The 18,779-nt window shown below is 35.5% G+C and overlaps 2 protein-coding genes across 2 annotated transcripts; both read right to left on the bottom strand.

Moving 5' to 3' along the window:
• Positions 1-628: 628 nt before the first annotated feature.
• On the bottom strand, positions 629-3,873 carry LOC123892914 (phenylalanine ammonia-lyase-like). The gene is made up of 2 exons (XM_045942795.1): positions 3,212-3,873; positions 629-2,524 (listed from the first exon to the last, which is right to left on the bottom strand). The coding sequence occupies exons 1-2, from the start codon at positions 3,637-3,639 to the stop codon at positions 775-777; spliced, it is 2,178 nt and encodes a 725-aa protein (XP_045798751.1). The 5' UTR covers positions 3,640-3,873; the 3' UTR covers positions 629-774.
• A 10,500-nt stretch (positions 3,874-14,373) lies between these two features.
• Positions 14,374-17,203, bottom strand: LOC123892915 (phenylalanine ammonia-lyase-like). The gene is made up of 2 exons (XM_045942797.1): positions 16,659-17,203; positions 14,374-16,257 (listed from the first exon to the last, which is right to left on the bottom strand). Exons 1-2 carry the CDS (start codon positions 17,081-17,083, stop codon positions 14,508-14,510), a joined length of 2,175 nt encoding a protein of 724 aa, XP_045798753.1. The 5' UTR covers positions 17,084-17,203; the 3' UTR covers positions 14,374-14,507.
• Between the last annotated feature and the right edge of the window lie 1,576 nt (positions 17,204-18,779).

Raw genomic sequence — 18,779 nt, forward strand, 5'->3', positions numbered from 1 at the left:
AAACAGAGGCAGCTCTGAAGCTGCTATGGTTTAATAATGTTCGGTCGAAAGTTAGTATTTTTGGTTGGTAGTTGTTACTAGAACAATTACTGACGAGGGAGGCACTATATTGCAGAGGCATAATCACCAATACACATGAGAGGAGTTGTGTATTTTGCTTTAAGGAGGAAGAGGACTTATATCACATTTTCTTCAAATGCAGTATTGTTATGCAGGTACGGTAGACAATCTTTCAATGGCTAAACACCAAGTACATTGACTTTCTGACAGTACAGTACCACATCATTTCTCCCAGTTTGGAGAATCAGCAAAATGCAATAATAGCAAGCGATTCTGTCGTATCATTTGGTTGGCAACTACGTGGAATATATGGCGCACCCATAATAACATTGTGAATGTATCAATGTATCTTATTTAGTGAACCAAATTATTTACATATCTTGGCTATGGTTTATAGGCCGCATAGGGTGCAACGCTAATTTAGTTTTTCTTATTGGTGTAACAATCCTTTAGTTTGCTTCCAACGCATCTAAAGTGATTATCTTTGAATTGTAACGGTTGAGTATCCCTTATACGTGATCCTTATAATTTAATCTTTTGCTTATAAAAAAAAAAAAAACCCAAAAAATAAATTACAAGCTTTCATTTTGATATCTGTGAAAATTGAAATCAATTTTTTCACATTAATTTGTTAAAGAATAAAAAACCTGATCATTATTACTACATTTGCATAGATACAAATAAAACATTTTATGAAGTAATTAACGACCAAAGTTAACATATTGGAAGAGGAGCACCATTCCACTCTCCCAAGCATTCAAGAAGAGGATCAATGATTTTCCCTTGACACATAGCTGTGAATAGCTTATCACACTCCTCACCTGGTGAAATGACATTTTCTCCAGTTAGCAAACCAGTTCCCAACTCCTTTCTCACAAAATTGTAAAGTGGATATGATCTGCATCCATTGATCTTGTTTGGAATTGTAGAATTTCCACTCTCATATGCAGTCCTTGCACTTTCAACTTCTTTTGGCAAGAGGGTCTTCAACTCTTCCTCAAAAGTTGCAATCTTTTGGAAGATTGATGTGTTCAAATTCTTCTCACTTTCTCCATTGACTAAAGCATGTTCTACTAGCACTTGTCTGAGTTTTTGCGACAAGGGGTATGTCGCACTACAAGGATCGTCAATATAGGAAAACACATGCTCCCTATCAACCACTTTCAACAAGTCTTTTTCACAGAATCTTGAAGGATGAAGTTCTCCATTGACACCTATAGTTAAGGTCTTTTTGGCCACTTGACTTACGGTATTCTTGACCGAGTTTTTCAAGTTCTCCTCCAAATGTCTTAAATCAATTGCTTGGCAAAGTGCAATCAAGAATGTGGAAGACATCAACTGAAGTATCTCAATGGCTTCATATGTTTTTCTGGATGAAATCAAACCCAATGAGTTCACATCTTGGTTGTGTTGCTCGGCACTTTGGACATGGGTTGTAACCGGATTTGCAAGATATTGTAACTCAGAACAATAGGAAGCCATGGCAATTTCGGATCCCTTGAACCCGTAATCCAAGCTCGGATTTCTACTGGCGGAGAGATTTGAAGGCAATCCGTTGTTGTAAAAATCATTGACAAGCTCGGAGAATTGAGCAAACAAAAGTTTCCCAATTGATGCAAGAGCCAAACGTGTATTATCCATGGATACTCCGATAGGTGTTCCTTGAAAATTTCCACCATGCAAAGCCTTGTTTCTTGAAACATCAATCAAAGGGTTGTCATTGACAGAGTTGATCTCTCTCTCAATTGACTTGGTAGAGAATCTTATCACTTCAATCAATGGACCAAGCCATTGTGGCGAAGTTCTTAGTGCGTATCTATCTTGCTTTGGCTTCTGCAAAGGGTCCATCTCATGCAACTTCTTAGCATCTTTGACATAAGCACTGCCATCCAAAATGTGCTCCATAATAGCAGCAGCCTCAATTTGACCAGGGTGGTGCTTCAACTTATGTGTCAAATGATCGGTAAATTCGGGCTTCCCTTGCATAACTTCAGCGAAAATTGCTGATAGTACTTCAGACAACACCGCCAATATGTTAGCCTCGAACAGAACAATAGAAGCTAAACCAGAACCAACAGCAGTTCCATTAACAAGTGCAAGCCCTTCTTTCGGTTGTAATTCAAAGAACTCGGTATTGATTCCCGCCAATTGAAAAGCTTGTTTTGCATTAAGAACTTCTCCTGTAGGTCCATGAGCTTTAGAATTTGGTCTTCCAGTTAGTAAACCAGCAATGTAAGAAAGTGGGACTAAATCTCCTGAAGCTGTGATTGTACCGCGAAGTGGTAAACATGGGGTGACATTGTTGTTAAGGAGCTTGGTGATAGCTTCTAAGATTTCAAATCTGATTCCTGAATAGCCTTGCAGAAGTGTGTTGATTCTTACTAGCATGGCGGCTCTTGTGGCTGTGTGTGGTAGTGTGTGGCTTGACTCAGTTCCATTTCCAAATATTCCAGCATTCAAAAACCTGAAAAATAAGAATTAAGTGGAATAAGTATTAGGAATTTAGTCTCGTGAACTTAGCAGCTGCTTAGCTCAGTTGGCAGAACATTGTATTATATATGGAGGGGTATGGTCAAAATTATAGTCACCAGACTACTTGACAAAAAATCAAAGTATTATGAATTTTTTATTTTCTTTCTTTCAAAAATGCTAATTATAAACGTTTAAAAGATGTAATCTTTGGTAAAAAAAAAAGTAACCTATCTACTGTGAAAATAATGTTACTTAACAAGTTGAACCTTTAAATAGTAATTATTAAAAAAATTCATAACCTGTCTCCTAAAATTAAAACGTTAGTATATGTAAGTTTGTGGTTAGAATACCCTACCACTTGTTTCTATTTTAAAGTAAAGACGTTGAAAAGTTACACTTTTAATATTTATTAATTAATTAACAAATTAAGTTATTTTACAAATAACATGTACTCCTAAAGAAACATATGAGAGTAGATTATCAATCCTAAAAATAAGGATAAATGTTTTAAAATATATAATTAATTTGTTGATTTTATATATGAATTGAAATGCAAGATAACTTAATTTATGCAACCAAAAAAAAAAGTGATTATTAATAATTTAAACATTAATTCCATGAAGAAAACTATTTAATATATAAAAAAGCGAGATATGCTAATTAAGAAAATGTATATTACCTTATAAGTTCTTTCTGCAAAGCACCACCTTGTTTGGTTCGGCGGTGCGAGGTAGCGCCGAACCCTGTGGTGACACCATAACTATCGGTACCTTTGTTCATGCTCTCCATCACCCAATCACTACTGGCCTTAACGCCATCTCTAGCAGATTCCGACAACTCCACCGTGGCACCATCGTGTGCGGCAATGGCAGCCACCTGAGAAATTGTCAGTGTCTTGCCACCAAGACGGACAACCGGTTTCCGGTACTCCTCCACCATACGCTTGACCTCATCCAAGTGACTCCCTTTCATTGCCTCAGCAGCCACACCCCAATTCAAAGGATCAGCACCATTCACTTTCATGTTATTAGCATTAGCATGAGTTAAGCAAAATGAATCATAATCATTAATGTTGTTTTTTGTTATGGCTGATGCTACTGCTTCCATCTTAATAGTAATAGTAATAGTAATAAATAAATATTTCTAATGAATTTGTTATGTGTGTTGGTAGCTATATATAGAATTTTGGGAGAGAATGGAAATTCAAATGATTGTATGAAACAAAGGAATTGAGTTATGAATTTCCTGAATTGTGAATGAAGAGTGGTTGGCTTTATATAGAGATTTATTTTGGTAGCTTTTAAAATTTAAAATTTTATATTGCATGTGTGTGGGTCGGTGTGGTGTGTGAGTTTGGTAGGTGGGGGAGGTGACAAAAGACAAGTAGAGAAAATAAAAATAGTGGGTTTGTTGAAAATTAATGATGGCCGTTTGATTATTAATTACAATAATTAACGGTTTGATGGCATTTTAGAATTTGTGGTATATATCTTGTTCAATATTGGTTGGTAGATGCATGGGTTGGAATAAAACAAAGCTTAGGTAGTTTGGTGAGATATAGTGGAAGTAACGAGCTACTAACCAAGATGCATGCCGTCAAAAAAAAAAAAACAAGATGCATGAATTGACCATGACTTTCATTCAAGTCTAAATTATGGTCAACTCAATACCATACTATTACTACTAGACTACTAGTATATACTAATTAATAATAGTACTCTCTTCGGTTCTTAATATAAGAAGAATTTCACTTTTTAAATAAATTAAAATATTAATATATTTAAAAATTGAACTTCTTATATATTTGTGAACAAACCAAAATGATATATATTAACAAAAAGCCTCATCAGCACGTGCCAAAGAAGACTACCAGAGTTTACACAAAGTCACAGAAAGAAATACAAACGATCATACAAGGCCCAAACAAAGTAAAAAGGACGAGACCACCAACTATGGTGGTTTGAGACTAAAAAAACACTCGTCGTCTTCAACCACCGATAGGAAAAAAGCTTGATCTTGTCCAACAACTGATGAATAGCACTAGATGAGCCTCTAAACAACATGTGATTTCTTTCCGTCCACACAACTCAAGCGCTAGCAAGCCAAATAAGCTGCATAAACGACCGTCGTGCTCGAGCTCCACTAGCTGAGTGGGTAAACTGAACAAAGTGATGTCGGATATAAGTGGATCCTGTCGTTGAAGTACCAATCCAAGTGTGAACTAAATCCCAAAGAGAATCAAAAGTGCTGCAAGAATGAATAAATGATAAGTCGACTCTGCCTCCCCACATCCAGATATGCAAGTGTGAGCTGCAGGAGATAAAATGCCTCGAGAGTGACTAGGTTTGACTTAGTGGGCAACCTGTCACGAAGTAAACGCCATGCAAAAATGGAGACCTTCAAGGGAACCTGAGGATGCCAAATGAGATGCTCCGCGTCATCCAGAGTAACCGAATCAAGAGTAGTCAAAAACTAATAAGCGCCCCTAACAGTGTAGTCTGAGTCGGGGTCTGGCTGCCACTGCCACCTATATGAAGATTGTGCCTGTAAAGAAATGTTAGAAAGTAAAGACCGACACTCCCCCAACATCTCCTCCTCCCACGCCCTCAACTGCCTCCGCCACGCCCCCCGTCTAAACACCACCCTAGCGCAAACATCTCAGCCACTGTGCGCGTTTTAGTCTCTGCCAAAACCAACAAACGCCCAAATCGCTCACACAAAGGAACCCCATCCAACCAGGGAACTTTTTCTTATATTAAAGACTAGAGGGAGTATAATTAAGTCTCGTGAGTTTAGTTCAATTAACATAATATTGCATTATATATAGGAGATCGGGATTCGAAATCCAATCATATTTGACCAAATTTTTTCAATTATGTTATTTTAGTACCAATTATACTTTTAAATTTCAACAAAATTACAATATTTACATTTTACGGTGCGTAAAATTTCAATTGAACAATAAATTTTGTAACGTGTGTAAAAACAAATAATTTTATAATGTAGAAATGAATTGAAATTATCATTATTGTTACAATTGGAGTAATTACATTCTCTATTTATAGAGGGGAAGATATGTAAACTAAGTATTAAGCACTAGTATGTAGCTGATTAGTGCCTAATCTAACTAGCAGTCTGATTCTGTTTATGTGGACTAGAACTATCCTTATCTTCTATATTTGAGTGTAATAGTCCCCCACAAGGTGAAGGCTGGTAGATGTCTAGCAGATTCAACTTGGACATAAGAGTGTTGAATGGCTGAGGTAGCAGGGCTTTTGTGAAGAAGTCAGCAACTTGATTTTGAGAAGTAACAGGGAGCAATTTCATAACACCTGCTTGCAGCTTTTCACGGACAAGGTGGCAATCGATCTCCAAGTGCTTGGTGCGCTCGTGGAAAACGGGATTGGCTGCTATATGTAAGGCGCTCTGGTTATCGCAGTAGATGACTGGAAGTTTAGAGCATTGAATCTGTATGTCCTTAAGCAGATATAATATCCATTGGAGTTCACAAGTTGCAGCAGCGAGGGCTCGATACTCCGCTTCGGATGAGGAACGAGAGACTGTCAACTGTTTCTTTGTCCTCCAAGATATGAGGGACTTTCCAAGGAAGAAACATTGGCCAGAAATGGACCTCCTTGTGTCAACACAGCCTGCCCAATCAGCATCTGAGAATCCTAAAATGTGAAGAGAAGAGTCTCTTGGAAAAAACAAACCACGACCTGGGCTGTTCTTGAGATATTTTAGGACACGAATTGCTGCATTGTAATGATTAGTAGTGGGCTTAGAGAGAAACTGACTTAATTGTTGAGTCACGTAAGTGATATCAGGTCTGGTTGTGTTGAGATAAATGAGACGGCCAATAAGTCTTCTATAAGCAGGAATGTCATCATAAGGAGTGCCATTGTCATGATGAAGCTTTATAGATGGGTCAGATGGTGTAGAAACAGGTTTGGCGCCTAACAAGCCAGTGTCATTCAACAAATCCAAACAATATTTTCGTTGGCAAAGGGAAATCCCTTGTGTGGAATGTGAAACTTCAAGGCCAAGAAAATATTTCAAGGTGCCTAAATCCTTGATTTGGAATGAATCATGCAGAACAGATTTGATGTGTTGAAATTCAACTAAGGAAGTTCCAGCCAAAATAACATCATCAACGTATACTAACAGAATAGTGAAGGAAGCATCGGTTTTCTTAATGAAAACTGAATGATCAGATGATGCTTGATGATATTGATGTTGAAGAAGAGTAGAAGTAAGTTTCTCATACCATTTCCGGCTGGCTTGCTTAAGACCATAAAGTGATTTGAGTAGCTTACAAACTTGATTTGGCTTGTGAGGTGTGACACCAGGTGGAACAACCATATACACATCTTCTTGGAGTTCACCATGTAGAAAAGCATTATTAACATCCAATTGATGTAAAAACCAGTTATGAATAGATGCTAAAGCTATGACAAGTCTCACAGTAGTAACTTTAGCAACTGGTGAATATGTTTCGAAGTAATCAAGGCCTTCAATTTGGTTATATCCCTTTGCAACTAACCGTGCCTTGTACCTTTCAACTGTCCCATCTGCATGATATTTAATTTTGTAGACCCATCTACAACCAATAGGTTTCACATTTGGTGGAATGTCAACAAGTTTCCAAGTACCAGTCCTTTCAAGAGCAGCAAGTTCAACTTTCATTGCTTGTCTCCAACATTCATATTTGTTTGCATCAGTAAAGGTTTTGGGTTCATGTTGAGTAGCCAAAGACAAAGAGAAACGACATTGAGAGTTAGATAAATTGGAATAAGAAACATACTGAGAGATGGGGTAAAGGGTACCTGATGATTGGTTTGGAGAGTCATGAAAGGCAGTACAGATATAATCTTGCAGATGCAATGGGGAGTGTTTGATTCTGGTAGATTTTCTAAGATTGGGAGGGTTGATTTGAGTTGGAGAAGGATTAGCTAAGGAGGCAGTGGGAGTGGGGATTGTATCATGAGGTAAATTGGTAGATATATTATCATCAAAGGATGCAGGGGTAGGAGTGACATGGTCATTGGAGAAGGTATAATTCCAACAGTGTGCAGGATTTGAAGAATCACCACTGTAGGGAATGATGTGATCATAAAATGTGACATGTCTAGAAACAAATATTTGTTTGGAATGCAGGTCATACAAGACATAACCCTTCATGCCTGATGTATAACCTAAGAAAATTGATTTTCTAGCTCGAGGATCCAACTTACTTCTATGACAAGTAAGAGTGGAAGCAAAACAAAGAGAGCCAAAAACTTTAAACAAGTTAATATCGGGAATAGAGTCATAAAGGGCCTGATATGGGGATTTATGATTAAGAATGGGTGTGGGGACTCTATTAATGAGAAAAGTAGCATGGAGTAAAGCATAGGACCAAAATTGTTTGGGTAGTTTGGACTGATAGAGTAAAGCTCTACCTACATTTAAGAGGTGTTGATGTTTCCTCTCAACTCTCCCATTTTGTTGGGGAGTTTCAACACAAGACCTTTGATGTAAGATACCTTTGGCACTATAAAAATCATTCAGTAAAAATTCAGGACCATTGTCACTTCTAACATATTTAGGTGTAATGTGAAATTGTGTTTCAATCATGGTGATAAAATTTTTGACATGTGAAGAGACATCAGACTTAGATTTTAGGAGAATAATCCAAACAAATCTACTAAAGTCATCAACAATAGTTAAAAAGTATTTATGGCCATGAATGGAATTAGTGGCTAAAGGCCCCCAAATGTCAAAGTGAAGTAATTCAAATTTTGTATTAGCAACAGAAGAACTAATGTTAAAAGGCAATTTCTTTTGCTTGGCAAAATGACAAATGTCACAAGTATCTTTATTATGATTAATGGATAAACTGGGATACAATTGAGTAAGCCTAGACAATCTAGAATTTGACAAGTGACCAAATCGAAAATGCCACAAAGCTGGCATGGGAATTACAGAATGAACTGAATTACAATCAATGGAAAAACTAGTAAATGTATGGGCTTGCGATGGAGTAGCAGAGATGGAATCTGGCAACACTAATCTGTAGAGGCCATTGACAAGCTCACCCAAACCAATCATCTTCTGGGAGATATTGTCCTGAAGTACACATTTATCATGCAAAAAATGAACATCACATTTTTGAGATTGACATAATTTGGAGATAGAGATAAGATTCAGTGCAAATTCATGAGAATATAGAACATTGGCTAAAATCATGTGGGGTGAAAATTCAATAGTACCGGCAAATTTAACCAAAATAGAAGAACCATTAGGTAAAGAAACGTGTATGGGATTAATTCGGTGTAAAGACTTGAACCAATGTGTTGATGAACAAATATGTTCATTAGCACCTGAGTCCAAAATCCAAAAAGTAGGCTTAGAAAGTAAATTGCAAACAAAAGGATTACCTGCAGAAGAAGCATCATGTGGTGAATGACCATCATGAACAACACTAGAAACACTCACAGAATTGGATGTGGAGGCAGGATTGGATGATGGTGCTGATGGAACCAAATTTGCTTGTTGAAGCAAAGAAATCAGTTGATCATACTTTTCCTGAGACAGACCAGTACTGGAGCTTGAGTTTCCCACCTCAGTGACACTATTAGCAAAGCGAGGCGCAGTAGCATTATCATTGTAAGCCTTGGTTGAAGCATTCCCCTTATTCACATTGGGATGACCATGCTTAGCATAACAAAACTCAACTGTGTGACCATTTCTACCACAATAGGTGCAAACACGGTTAGAATTCTTGCCATTGGCACTACCTTTACCGCGATATTGAGGCTTGCGTGCATCAGAAGCATTGACAAGCACATTTGAGTCATCATCAACAGAAATCAAAGACTGATTATTACTCTCTTCTTGAACAATTAAGGAATACACTTTGTTAATAGAAGGAAGAGGATCCATTAGTAAGATCTGAGTTTTAGCTACTGCAAATTCATTATTCAAACCAGTAAGGAATTGAATCACCTGATCTTCAAGGCGAAAGTTCCTTGCATCACGCATAGCTGCACAACGACACTGGTGTACACACGTGCAAGAAGGAATCGGACGGTGCGAATTGAGCTCTTCCCAAAGCATCTTCATCTCAGTGAAGTAATCAAGGACAGACTTAGAACCTTGCTTCAAATTGTTGATGGAAGTGCGAAGATTAGCGATACGAATACGATCGACTTTGGAAAAACGCTCTTGAAGATCAAGCCAAACATCGATGCAATTCTCATGAAAAACCAAAGTCTGAGCGATTTGAGCTGAAACCGAATTGATAATCCAAGAGTGGATAAGGTGATTGCAGCGTTCCCAAGCCCGACGATTGAGATCGTCAAAATCAGGAATTGGCATCGATCCATCAACGAAAGCAAGCTTATTTTTAGCGCCTAAAGCACGACGCATAGATCGACTCCATGCGAGATAATTCGAACCGTTCAAGCTAGGCGTAACCGTCACAGAGTTAGGACCTTCGCTAGGATGAACGAAGAAAACTGAATCTGTGTTTTCTGGAGGAGCGACGCGAGGAGGCATAGTTTCAGATGCAGAAACACAAGAGAAAAGATGAAGAACGAGCAAAGAAAGTGATGGAAATCACAAGAAAATGGTGGAAAGAGTGAAAGAATCACAAGAAGATGATGGAAAATGAGAGAAAATGTGCAACGGAATCGTAACAAACTCAAGGATCGTAACAAACTCCATGGAGTGTAACTAACTCCATGAGAGAAATCACTGATACCATATGAGGAAAGGAGAGAAATGAATTGAAATTATCATTATTGTTACAATTGGAGTAATTACATTCTCTATTTATAGAGGGGAAGATATGTAAACTAAGTATTAAGCACTAGTATGTAGCTGATTAGTGCCTAATCTAACTAGCAGTCTGATTCTGTTTATGTGGACTAGAACTATCCTTATCTTCTATATTTGAGTGTAATATGTATCATGTAAAATATTATTTGTCGTGTATTATAATATTACTATTTCTATGTACAAAAAAAAATATTACAATTCCTCTAATTTGATCCCCTTAATCAAATTTGTCAATAAATTGATAAATTAAACTTTTATCTATATTTGTACCAAAAAATAAAAACTTTGATCTATATTATTCAGTTACTAGTACTACTATTATTCAAGTGTGCGTCACGGGTGAGCCTGAGCCAACATGGAAACTGTAGTTTCGAGGACCTTGGCTTGGCTTGTCTTCAAGTCAATGGTGAGTGATGACTCAAATTCAATGAGCTCTAATACTCTTTCCTTTTTCTTTATTTTTTTGTGTGGAAACTCTAGCTAAGTCTTTCTATTAGTATTCGGCTACTATAATGAAAATGACTAATTTTCTTTAACGGAAGCTTCAAACTTAATATAGGGATTAAATTTCTCTTAATTATCTTTTTATTTATTATTTAATAAAGAGAGAGTGGGAGAGACAGAGAGCTGGATGAGTGAGGAGACAAAAAGAAAATGAGAATATCCATATTCAGAAAGAAAGGAAAAAAAAAAGTGTGTGCCATGTTTAATATGGAGTTTTAGAAAATAGTTTAAAGTAGACCTTTATTATTAATAAAAATTAAATTTTATAATGATAAAAAATCCCAAAAATAATATAAAAATAATATTTTATCAAAATTTACTACAAATAGTATTATTCACCTTTGGATTGAGTCTATAATGAACGCCCTTTAGAAAAAATAAAATAAGACTACAACTTATGCATAGAGCCGGGTATACGGACCAAGGTCCGCGGGCCAACCCGTTTAACCCGCAGCCCGCACGGACTTAAGACCAAATTTTTTTGGCTCGTTTACATTTTTGCCCGTGTGGGTTGGACCGTTAAAACCGCGGGTTATGCGGGTTAAATCCGTGGGTTCGCGGGTTAGCCCGTGGCCCGCCTTCTTTTTTTTATATAATTAATTACAAAATTTATCGGATATAAATAACTTGGTTCATGTCCAAATTCAACTTTTTTTTAACCACAAAAAAAAAAGACTTAGTCTAAACCCTAATTATAAAAAGCAACAACATACTCCAATTTTAATCAAGTAGATAACAACACAAAACATCAGGATTCTGACATGTTCTTCTACTTATAATCTTTTGATCTTTTTCACTATCTTTTACTTTGCCTTAGTTGTATGTACATTTGTTAGTATTTAAAAGATACATGTCCAAATGGGTAGTTATTTTTCTTGGGGTATTTTCCGCTATTATGTTTTGAATAATTTGGTTACCTTGATGTGATTTAGTTAAGTTGAATCTGTTAATCTTTTTATGTTTTTTTGGGTACATGTAGAAAGTTTTTCTCACTAAAATAGACGGTACAAAAATGATGATAAGAATCAGTTGAATTTGATTTTGGTTGCATTACTTACAAAGAGAAGATAGATAAACTCAATAATATCACAAACTTTATTTATTTTTATTTCTTAGTTACAATTTATATGTTATAACATAAAATTATTAATAATATATTTTTTTAAGCTTTCATTATATCAATATTTTACTAATTTAGTTTATTTTTTGAAAAAAGTGGTTTTTTTATTTTTTTTTTGGTAATAGTCCGCGGGTTAACCGTTTAACCCGCGGACTTATGCGGACCGGACTCGGGCTTAATATTATAACTCGTTTATATTTTCCGACGGGCTTGTTCGCCCCGTTTAATATGCGGATTTATGCGGGGCGGGTTAAACGGGGCGGGCTAGCCCGCATACCCAGCTCTACTTATGCAACAGTTCGGGCCATTTTTTACTTATTTAGTAGGCAATCTCAGCGTTGTACCTCACGATCTTCTTTATCCTCTCTCTTTTGGAGTTTTTGTCTTCCGTGAAAATCAAACCACATACCTTAAGTTAAATAGATGTTCAATCTAATCCCGGTACAAATTGAGCTACTAACTATTTTTAGCTTATACTATTTATTTATAAAAAACAAAAAGGGGAAGATGCAATTTGGTAGTTTAATAGCTATTTTTAGCAACCCACTTGGGTTGGTCCGGTGGTATTAACTTGAGATTTGAGAGTGTATTCCTCTTTAAGATTTCATGTTTGATTATCTCTAATTTAACTTATTAAAATAATATATAATAGCTATTTTTAGCTTATACTATTTATTTCTAATTCTATTTGTTCACTTACGCAATTGGGTTAGATGTCAAATTTGAACGCTGGGTCAGACATGAATCATGAATTCAACGTGTTCTCTTATACTGATGTTGTTTTCAACGTGTTCTTACTTCTAACATGAATCATGAATTCATCATACACACAGTTGCAGAGTTTGAAAAATTATAGAGTTTGGACAAAATTTCACATAATAATAATAATAATAATCCAATAAAAAATTTCAATTTTTATTTATTTATTTTTTTTGAAAACTTGGTATTCGGCCTTAGGACCGACTAATCCAAGAGGACTAATCCCACCGCCCACTTGCAGGGGCCCCATTTAAAGCCACCAACTAATCCAAGGGGACTAATCCCACCGCCCACTTGCGGGGGCCCCATTTAAAGCCAGAGTTTTTTTTTTTGCTTTGTATGGACTTAGCCCACCGAAATTGGCACCAGTGGGAATCAAACCTGAGACCTTGAGAGGAGCATACTCCAAGGGCCCAAGCCAACACCACTCGACCAACCTCAAGTGGGTTAAAAAAAAAAAATCTCAATTTTGTTTTAAGTTAACCCTTAAAATTTCAATTTTACTCTTAACTAACTTCTAAAAATACCACAAATTTTGGTCGGAGCACGGACGACTGCCAAGTTTGCTCAGCCTTGGATTCGCCCATAAATACACATGACATGACAATTTTCTATTTAGAGAAAACTTCCTACATTTTATTTTCAAGATTGTTGCCACTTACCACATGCATATTCCACCAAAAAAACACCCTACCATCCACTAACTAATACTACACCAACCAATTATATGCTGGTAGAGTTGTAGTCGTATTGTAGAGTTGTCAATTATGATTTAGAACTATTGCAGTCAAGAAATCAAACATCAAGATGTAGTTTGTGCAATATCATAAAAAATGGATGAAATTTCATGATTGATTAGGTGAAGCATACAACCTTAAAAAAAAAAAAAGGAAACACACAGACTTGTAAGTGTAATACATAAATTTCAAGTTTAAGATAAGTTGGGATTTAAGTCTGTTCTAGCACGAGATAAATAAAATGTAAACAAAAATTGTTCAAATTAGAAATCGAACTCAAGTTTTTACAAAAAATTCATTTTAGAGAGGCTTCATTAACCACTTGAGCGTAATGTCTTAGTTTATACAGATTAATATTAAATTGTATGGGATATTATGATATAAATAGTTGCTTAGTTTCAAACTTTTTACAGTCAGCTATTACTATTGTTATAACTTTTTTTACACAACTAATATTATAGCACCGATAGTTTTAACCTATATATCTACTTGCTCAAGAACTAAATATTCATATCTGATAACTATGATATATTATAGTTGCATTGTTGAGCTCCCTCATGTTATGTGTAAATTCAGCTTTGAGAATTAATAGGAAGAGTTTGTTAGAGTTACTGTGGTAACTTGTGGCACAAGTCAGTTGCTATATAAGCAAATGTACCCTTTGTAATTGTGTTAAGTGTTGTGAATAATAAACAAGCTCTTCCCTAATATCTTCTTCTTCAATTCCCCAAAAACCATTGTTCCATTAGTGATCAATTTCTGTGTTCATCTTCCTTACAAAACAGTATCTGCATTTGAGGCTCACGGGCTCCATCCGCGCCTATTGCAGTGTGTGTGTGTGTGTGTGTTACACAAGTGTGATTGTGTTCCAACACCTCAAACAAATGAAATTCTATAATAAAAGTAAATTACTAGTTTCACTTTGACATTGTAGAAAATTGAAATGTAGCTTTCCATATTAATTTTGTTAAAGACATGACAAAATCGAATTATTATTGTTACACTGCTTAAATACAAATAAAACATTTTCAAAATTAACAAATTGGAAGAGGAGCACCGTTCCACTCCCCCAAACATTCAAGAAGAGGGTCAATAATTTTTCCCTGACACATAGCTGTGAATAGTTTGTCACACTCTTCACCTGGTGAAATGACATTTTCTCCAGTTAGCAAACCAGTTCCCAACTCCTTTCTCACAAAGTTGTAAAGTGGATAAGATCTGCATCCATTGATCTTGTTTGGAATTGTAGAATTTCCACTCTCATATGCAGTCCTTGCACTTTCAACTTCTTTTGGCAAGAGGGTCTTCAACTCTTCCTCAAAAGTTGCAATCTTTTGGAAGATTGATGTGTTCAAATTCTTCTCACTTTCTCCATTGACTAAAGCATGTTCTACTAGCACTTGCCTGAGTTTTTGCGACAAGGGGTATGTCGCACTACAAGGATCGTCAATATAGGAAAACACATGCTCCCTATCAACCACTTTCAACAAGTCTTTTTCACAGAATCTTGAAGGATGAAGTTCTCCATTGACACCTATAGTTAAGGTCTTTTTGGCCACTTGGCTTACGGTATTCTTGACCGAGTTTTTCAAGTTCTCCTCCAAATGTCTTAAATCAATTGCTTGGCAAAGTGCAATCAAGAATGTGGAAGACATCAACTGAAGGATCTCAATGGCTTCATATGTTTTTCTGGATGAAATCAATCCCAATGAGTTCACATCTTGGTTGTGTTGCTCAGCACTTTGGACATGAGTTGTAACCGGATTTGCAAGATATTGCAACTCAGAACAATAGGAAGCCATGGCAATTTCGGATCCCTTGAACCCGTAATCCAAGCTCGGATTTCTACTAGCGGAGAGATTTGAAGGCAATCCGTTGTTGTAAAAATCGTTGACAAGCTCAGAGAATTGAGCAAACATAAGTTTACCAATTGATGCAAGAGCCAAACGTGTATTATCCATGGATACTCCGATAGGTGTTCCTTGAAAATTCCCACCGTGCAAAGCCTTGTTTCTTGAAACATCAATAAGAGGGTTGTCATTGACAGAGTTGATCTCTCTCTCAATTGACTTGGTAGAGAATCTAATCACTTCAATCAAAGGACCAAGCCATTGTGGCGAAGTTCTAAGTGCATATCTATCTTGCTTTGGCTTCTGCAAAGGGTCCATCTCATGCAACTTTTTAGCATCTTTGACATAAGCACTGCCATCCAAAATGTGTTCCATAATAGCAGCAGCCTCAATTTGACCAGGATGGTGCTTCAACTTATGTGTCAAATGATCGGTAAATTCGGGCTTCCCTTGCATAACTTCAGCAAAAATTGCAGATAGAACTTCAGACAACACAGCCAATATGTTAGCTTCAAACAGAACAATAGAAGCTAAACCAGAACCAACAGCAGTTCCATTAACAAGTGCAAGGCCTTCTTTCGGTTGTAATTCAAAGAACTCGGCATCAATTCCAGCTGATTGAAAAGCTTCTTTTGCATTAAGTACTTCTCCAGAGGGTCCATGAGCTTTAGAATTTGGTCGTCCAGTTAGTAAACCAGCAATGTAAGAAAGTGGGACTAAATCTCCTGAAGCTGTGATTGTACCACGAAGTGGTAAACATGGGGTAACATTGTTGTTAAGGAGCTTGGTTATGGCTTCTAAAATTTCAAATCTAATGCCTGAATAACCTTGTAGAAGTGTGTTGATTCTCACTAACATGGCAGCTCTTGTTGCTGTGTGTGGTAATATGTGATTTGACTCTGTTGCATTTCCGAATATTCCAGCATTCAAGAACCTGAAAACAATCATTTAATTAGAATAAGCATCAGAAAAATGTTTTAAAATATTTTTGCTAAGTATAATCTAAAAAATAAATTACTAATGTACTTTCATATTTTCTAAAAGAAGTAACTAAACTACTGTCAAAAGAAAAACTAACTTAACAAGTTGAAAGTTTAAACAACTATTAAAAAATTCATAACACATCTCCTAAAAATAAGTTGCAGGTAATATATGTATGAACAGTTACATATATTGCGATGTTCCTATCAACTGAATTAATTAATTTTTTTTTACTAATGAACCAACTTATTTTTTGTCAAAAAAGAAAGTTGGTTATTAATAAATTTAAACTTTAAATCAAAGGAGTAATATAGATATGCAAATGAAGAAAGAAATAATAGAAAAATATATTACCTTATAAGTTCTTTCTGCAAAGCACCACCTTGTTTGGTTCGACGGTGTGAGGTTGCACCGAATCCGGTGGTCACACCATAACTGTCAGTACCTTTATTCATACTCTCCATCACCCAATCACTACTGGCCTTAACGCCGGCTCTAGCAGATTCTGACAGCTCTACTGTGGCACCATCGTGTGCAGCAATGGCAGCCACCTGAGAAATTGTCAGTGTCTCACCACCAAGACGGACAACCGGTTTCCGGTACTCCTCCACCATTCGCTTGACCTCATCCAAATGACTCCCTTTCATTGCCTCAGCAGCCACACCCCAATTCAAAGGATCAGCACCATTCACTTTCATGTTATTAGCATTAGCATGATTCAAACAGAATGAATCAAGTTTGCCGTTGTTTTTTGTGATTGCTGCTGCTACTACTTCCATCTTAATTAATACTAATTATGATTAATATTAATCCTTTAATTTGTTGTGTTGGTATAGCTAGAATTTCAAGAGAGAATGGAAATTCAAATGATTGTGAAAGTAAGGAAGAGTTGTGAATTTCCTGAGATATGAAGGAAGAGTAATTGGCTTTATATAGAAGTTTGTTTTGGAGGCTAACATTATCATTTATTATTCTAATATTTTTATTATTTATTATTCTTATTATTCTATTATTTTTATCATTTATTATCCTATTAATGTCATCATTGTTTTAATAGTTGATCATTTCTTTTCTTTAAAGGGAGTTGAGTCTTCTCGTGGTTGAGGTGTTCTTATTTTTTAGCTTGTTTTATTTTTTCTTGTTGATGTAGTTTTCACGTGTTTTATTTTTCTGGATATTTGTATTTTTGCGTTTAATTTCATTTAGACAATTAAACGATAATTTTCTAGTTGTATATACTTCTGATGTCTATTTATATTCTATGTATATTATATATTTCCTTTTTTTTTGTAAATATAATATTATAGGTTTAAATGCAGTTTTGATCCCCCTATTTTGAATTTTTTAAAGTTTTGGTCCCCCTATTTCAAAAATCAACTTTTCAGTCCCCCTATTTTAGATTTTTTGTACTTTTGGTCCCCCACTTCATTTTGAGTCAATTTTCATGATGTGACAGATGACATATGGACACTACAATTACACGTGACATTATTATTTATTTTATTTCAATAAATCGTATTATTAAAAATTATTTTGATTACAGTAAAAAAATAATTATTTTGATTAATAAAATATTAAATAAATAAATTAAAAGGGATTAATCCCAAAAATCCCTAATTTTCCTATAATTCTTCACCATCATAGTTGTGTTTATCCTCTCATCTCCAAATCCAAATTTATTCGTCTATCAACAAAAAAATCCAAATTTATTCAAATTCATCACCAACCCCACCAAAACCTTTTTCTGTTTCTTCCACTTAACTCCTCGTAACCAAAAATCTCACTAATGTGAACAAGACATTTTTCCATGTTTTTCAATCAGGAAATCGTTCATTGTTTCTCAATATCAATAAAATTACCTATTTAATGTCCAAGTTTATTTGTTCTATAACTTTCCTCTGCATAGCATAAAACTCCAGACATAAAGGGAAACCAACTCAACAAAGCATTCCCTAATTTTGAAGATGGGATGAGGAAGAAATCTAGATTTGAGATGAGATGATGATCTTAGATGAAGAAATCTAGGAAAATTAGGGATTTTTGGGATTAATCTCTTTTAATTTATTTATTTATTTAATATTTTATTAATCAAAATAAATTTTAATAAAATGATTTATTGAAATAAAATAAACAATAATGTCACGTGTAATTGTAGTTTCCACGTGTCATCTGCCACATCATGAAAATTGACTCAAAATGAAGTGGGGGACCAAAAATACAAAAAATCTAAAATAGGGGGACTAAAAAGTTGGTTTTTGAAATAGGGGGACCAAAATTTCAAAAAATTCAAAATAGGGGATCAAAACTGCATTTAAGCAAATATTATATTTATCATTAAAAAAATTATTATTCTATTATTCAAGCTTTGCATGTGCGTTGGTGTGATGTGTGAGTTTCTTAATTAGGTGGGGATATGTATAAAAAAATGTAGGATAAAAAAGTGGGTTTGTTATCAAAAAATAAAAAGTGGGTTTG

This window comes from Trifolium pratense, linkage group LG6, assembly GCF_020283565.1.
Source record: "Trifolium pratense cultivar HEN17-A07 linkage group LG6, ARS_RC_1.1, whole genome shotgun sequence".
NCBI classification, from domain to species: domain Eukaryota; kingdom Viridiplantae; phylum Streptophyta; class Magnoliopsida; order Fabales; family Fabaceae; genus Trifolium; species Trifolium pratense.